The following is a 4,335-nucleotide window of genomic DNA, read 5'->3' as shown; positions in this document are numbered from 1 at the left end:
TTTTTACAGACAGTGCCTCTTAAAAATCAAAACTCTATTTTCTGGTTAATTATTGCAACATACCAAAAACCAAAGAAAAAATTAAGATGTTCACAACAAAGTTTGGTATTCTTTCATTTTTAAGCTAAATTAGGCAAACCAAGAAATTAAATGTTGCTAATTTCAAATTTTTTTGGTCAAAATTTGGAAAAACGTGGGTTTTTCGTAAAGTGGGAACTGTTTTTAGTTCTGTTTGAAAATGACGCTGCATATGGTATCTGATATATATAAGTTCGTTTGGTTTCGACTGCCTGAATTATCAGCTTGTCGTCACCATCATCAAACTCTCGGGACATGTGTGGGTTGACTTTGACTGTCAAGTGATGAAATAAACAATCTTGCGCAGATTACGCCGCGGTGCATTATGGGATAAGTTCCAGCGCCACCTGGGGCAAAAGTTCAGCTATTCGAGCAGAAACTGTTGACGGCTCTCCGAAAAACGGTCCCAAATACATGTTGTCACAGTCAAGATAGTTAGCAGGAGTAGGAGATGAGACATAGATAGTCAGTGATAAAGTATGTACAGGTCGATTTATTCAAAGATTAACCTATTTCATTATTTTGCGAGCTAAATCTACGATACCGGTCGGTCTCGTCGTAAACTGGCAACGAAGCTTATGCGTTTTTGGCTCGCAGCGGCACCACTGTGGGCGAATACCCCAATGACCCGAGCGCGTCCAATCACGGATGTAAAAAATCATGGTCCAATATACACGCCACAAGTCCCGCTACGATATCACAGCTACTGCTTAGCGATCAGTTGAGGAATCATTGAGAACCGAGTAGAATTTACTATCTTATATAGCGGATACGACGTCTTCTCTAACTGTCTGTGCAATGAAATTTATAAACAGAGCAGCTTGTTTGTCATTTCTGTACGTCTGGACGGTCTGGCCTATTTTTACATTATTGCATTCATGCAGCAACAGAAGTCCCGGGAAATCGCTGAACGGTTTCTCATTCTTTGCGATGTAATATGCCGTTTTAAAGAGCACTTCAAGCTGCTCCATCAGTTTTTGGTCCATGTTAACGATGTGTGACACGATTGGTCGTGGATTTGAACTTCTTTGAATGACCGCCTTTTCGTATGCTCGTTTATGACAAGAGCTGGTCTCATGTTTCTGGAGTGTTCCAACCCGGAAATGAGAACAGCCAGTATCGCTAGTAAAAGTGGACTCGCCTTTCGGACAGATAGTGCAAAACATCGCATTTCTCAGGCTGTCATATTTTCGCCAGGACTCTCTCCCAACAAGCCAAGTCTTGCTAAATTTTCTTGTAACTTGAATCTTTTTGAGAACATGTCCATCATCGCCAGTGTTGGGTCGTTTGGACGTGCCACTGTCTGCCCGTGCCCCACTGGTATGGTCGTCATTGCTAACCACTGTGTCTGCACCTTCACCTTTTTCTGATCTCCCAGACTTTGGAATCAGCCGAAACTGGTTCAAAATGCTCATCTTGTCAATCTTGCAATCGTATTTTTATACTTGCCAAAGTTCCAAAGTGATCGCTGCGTTGTCAAATGTTTTGTAATGATAAGTAGGATTTTGAAATTTTTTTTCCGTTGCGAGAAATATTTGCATAAATGTTGCAAAATGAAATTTAGTTTATTGGCACCTGCGTATCAATTTCTTCAAGGCCGACGGTACCCTCACCATCAGACAAAACGGCAACCGCTGTAATACTAAATTTTTTCCATGGTGGTCAAAATGACCACCAATTACAGAATTTGGAGGTCAAACGTTAGCTGTAGCGGAACACACAGCATCGTACGCAGGGCTAGGCAGCTAGGCGTTTGCATATTGCTTATATACTTTGCGTGAAAACAAATTACATCTGACATTGTAACTTATGATTGTACAGTTTACCACTTTATCAGGATAACTTATTCAATTTTAAGAAACGAACGAAGTTTGAGAACATTTATAACCAGACCGCGGATCAGATAGGAGATGTTTGAAATGACATCAAAACAGCGGCCGTCAGACACAGCATGCCTAGCATACAACGCGGACTTCGTGCATAGAAAGTTTCCGATCATGCACACTGAGTCACAGTTGCGAGTGTAGTGATACATACCGGCCGCCGCGCAGGTCCTAATTTGGAAGGTGTCAAATTTCATTACCCTGATGCAATAGCAAAAACATTAGAGGAAATTGAACCAGAGATAAAGCGTAATCTTGAAAGTCTTGACGTGCCAAGCACAAATACAGATATGGTGTTGCGTACCTTTGTCAAGGATGGTTCTGATGGGATGGGTGATGTTGAAATCTATCGTGGGAAGGGGGAAAGAACTCTCCCTGGAAATGCATTTCGTGCTACATTTGCTGTGGTAAAATCTGAAGTGGAAATTGACAACAAAACAGTGTTGGTCTATGAGAACAAGAATCCTAATTCAGTCAAGTGCAATAGACCATTAATTCAAACAATAGCAGAGGAAAACTGCCACTCATCATTACATTATATTCTGGAACCAATGGAGGCTGAAAAAAAAATGATGCAGAACAAGGTTATGAAAGTTGACTGTGGTGAATACCGGAGAAGTCACTACCTTGTTTTCTTGTCATCTATGGTTGATGAGAAGATGGATAGGAGTGCAGGGGGGTTGCAGGGAGCTGGGTCAAATTATGCATGCACTCTATGTGATTGTACGCGTGAGGAAGCCATTGACAAATTAGGTTCATTCCAAATCAATAGAAATAGGCAGGAGATAATTGAGAGGGCAGAGTTTCGAAGGATGAATTGTAACTGTTTGCCTCCCAATGTTATGAATGATAAGTGTAAAGGGGTAAAAACTAGTCCCATTTTCCTTTCAGACCCAATTGACAGAGGTATAGATGCAACCCATGCAAATATAAATCTTGCTTCATTTTTTAAGAAATTGTTGATTCGAGAAATTGCAGGTATTACACAGTGGGAAAAGACAGCAGAGTTGAAGTCCAGTCTAGATGCAGCTGAAACAAAACTGGATGATTTCTTTAAAGCTAAGTTAGGGGTTAACCCAACTCTCATGATGGCTGGTAATTATGCCAGGGTTTTTTTTGATGAGGCAAATGAAGGGGTCATAGTATCGTTGATACAAGATACTGAGAGACGTGAGAAATTTGCTGAAGTTTTGTCCAAGTTCAGATTTCTGAAGAAAATGTACTGTGCCAAAAATCCACAGATTGAATTCAAAGATGAAATCCAGGATGTAAAAAAAGTGGGAATCGAATTGGGACAGCTTCTCCAACAACACTTTCAATATGCCAGGTGGCCAAATTACCTCCATAAAGTAATTGAGCACACTCAAGAACTAATAGAAAGGGAAGATGGGCCCGGTTCTATTGGTAGCATTTCAGGGGAGGGGAATGAAGCTGGGAATAAACTCTTCCGCCAATTACGTAAACACCTCTCTAGAAAAGGTACTGTCATTCATGGGTTACGTGACACTATTTGGTTACATTGGCTTTATAGTAGCCCTAAGATACAGGCTAATGCAGAAGTTGCACTGAGAAAGAACAGATGCTCATCATGTAAACAGTTGGGCCATAATTGTTTAACTTGTCCTCAAAAGCCTGGTGAAGTTTGACATTTTCAATTATGAATCACTCAAAACTATCTGTGTTTTGAATACATATGAGGTTTTACTTCAAATAAACTTTTTATGTAATTGTAATTGTTTGTAATTATTATTGTTATTGTTGTAATTATTGTAATAGCTATGTGTATTTTTATCAGGTTTTCAGTGCACAAGGAGGGTGAATTGCCAAGAAATAAATAAGCTCACTGTATGCATACTTAATATTGACAAACAGACTTTTATTTTTATACATATGTACATATCTTACACACAAGTTACAATAAAATGACTGAAAAGGAGATATCTGGTCAATTTTTTTTATTTCCTTCGTACTCGTTTCCTCCCTGCAGAGGTACTTCCTGATCCTGCTGACTTACACTGGTCACAAATGTATTTACCCTTTGGTATAACTTGTAAATGAACACAAAACTGGTGCAACCACCGCTTACACTTCCCCTCACACTGTATCCAAGCAATTGGGGAAATTTCTGGGGACCCTTCAATAGTACACAATTCTGCCAAATCACAGGGTTGGGGGGCCATAGATTTTGTCGTGTAAACAAACATGTTTTTCTTTGTCCCCCCCCAACCCAAGGATGGCATCACTATCAAGACAGGTAAGAGACAACCCAGCTGAGGAAAAGTCATTTTGGGCTTGGTACTGTGTGAGAGAAAGTGTAGTTGGGTCTATTATAAACCCTCCACAACTTGGTTTTGCTGGTGGATCAGTTTCTTCA

General features: G+C 40.1%; 1 protein-coding gene across 1 annotated transcript; it reads left to right on the top strand.

The window, feature by feature from the left end:
• Nucleotides 1-2,251: 2,251 nt before the first annotated feature.
• On the top strand, nt 2,252-3,780 carry LOC139119019 (V(D)J recombination-activating protein 1-like). Its single transcript, XM_070682631.1, has 2 exons — nt 2,252-3,229; nt 3,757-3,780. Exons 1-2 carry the CDS (start codon nt 2,252-2,254, stop codon nt 3,778-3,780), a joined length of 1,002 nt encoding a protein of 333 aa, XP_070538732.1.
• The last annotated feature ends 555 nt before the right edge of the window (nt 3,781-4,335 follow it).

This window comes from Ptychodera flava, chromosome 19 (genome assembly GCF_041260155.1).
Source record: "Ptychodera flava strain L36383 chromosome 19, AS_Pfla_20210202, whole genome shotgun sequence".
Taxonomy (NCBI): Eukaryota; Metazoa; Hemichordata; class Enteropneusta; family Ptychoderidae; genus Ptychodera; species Ptychodera flava.
This window is presented reverse-complemented; position numbering and strand designations above follow the sequence as displayed.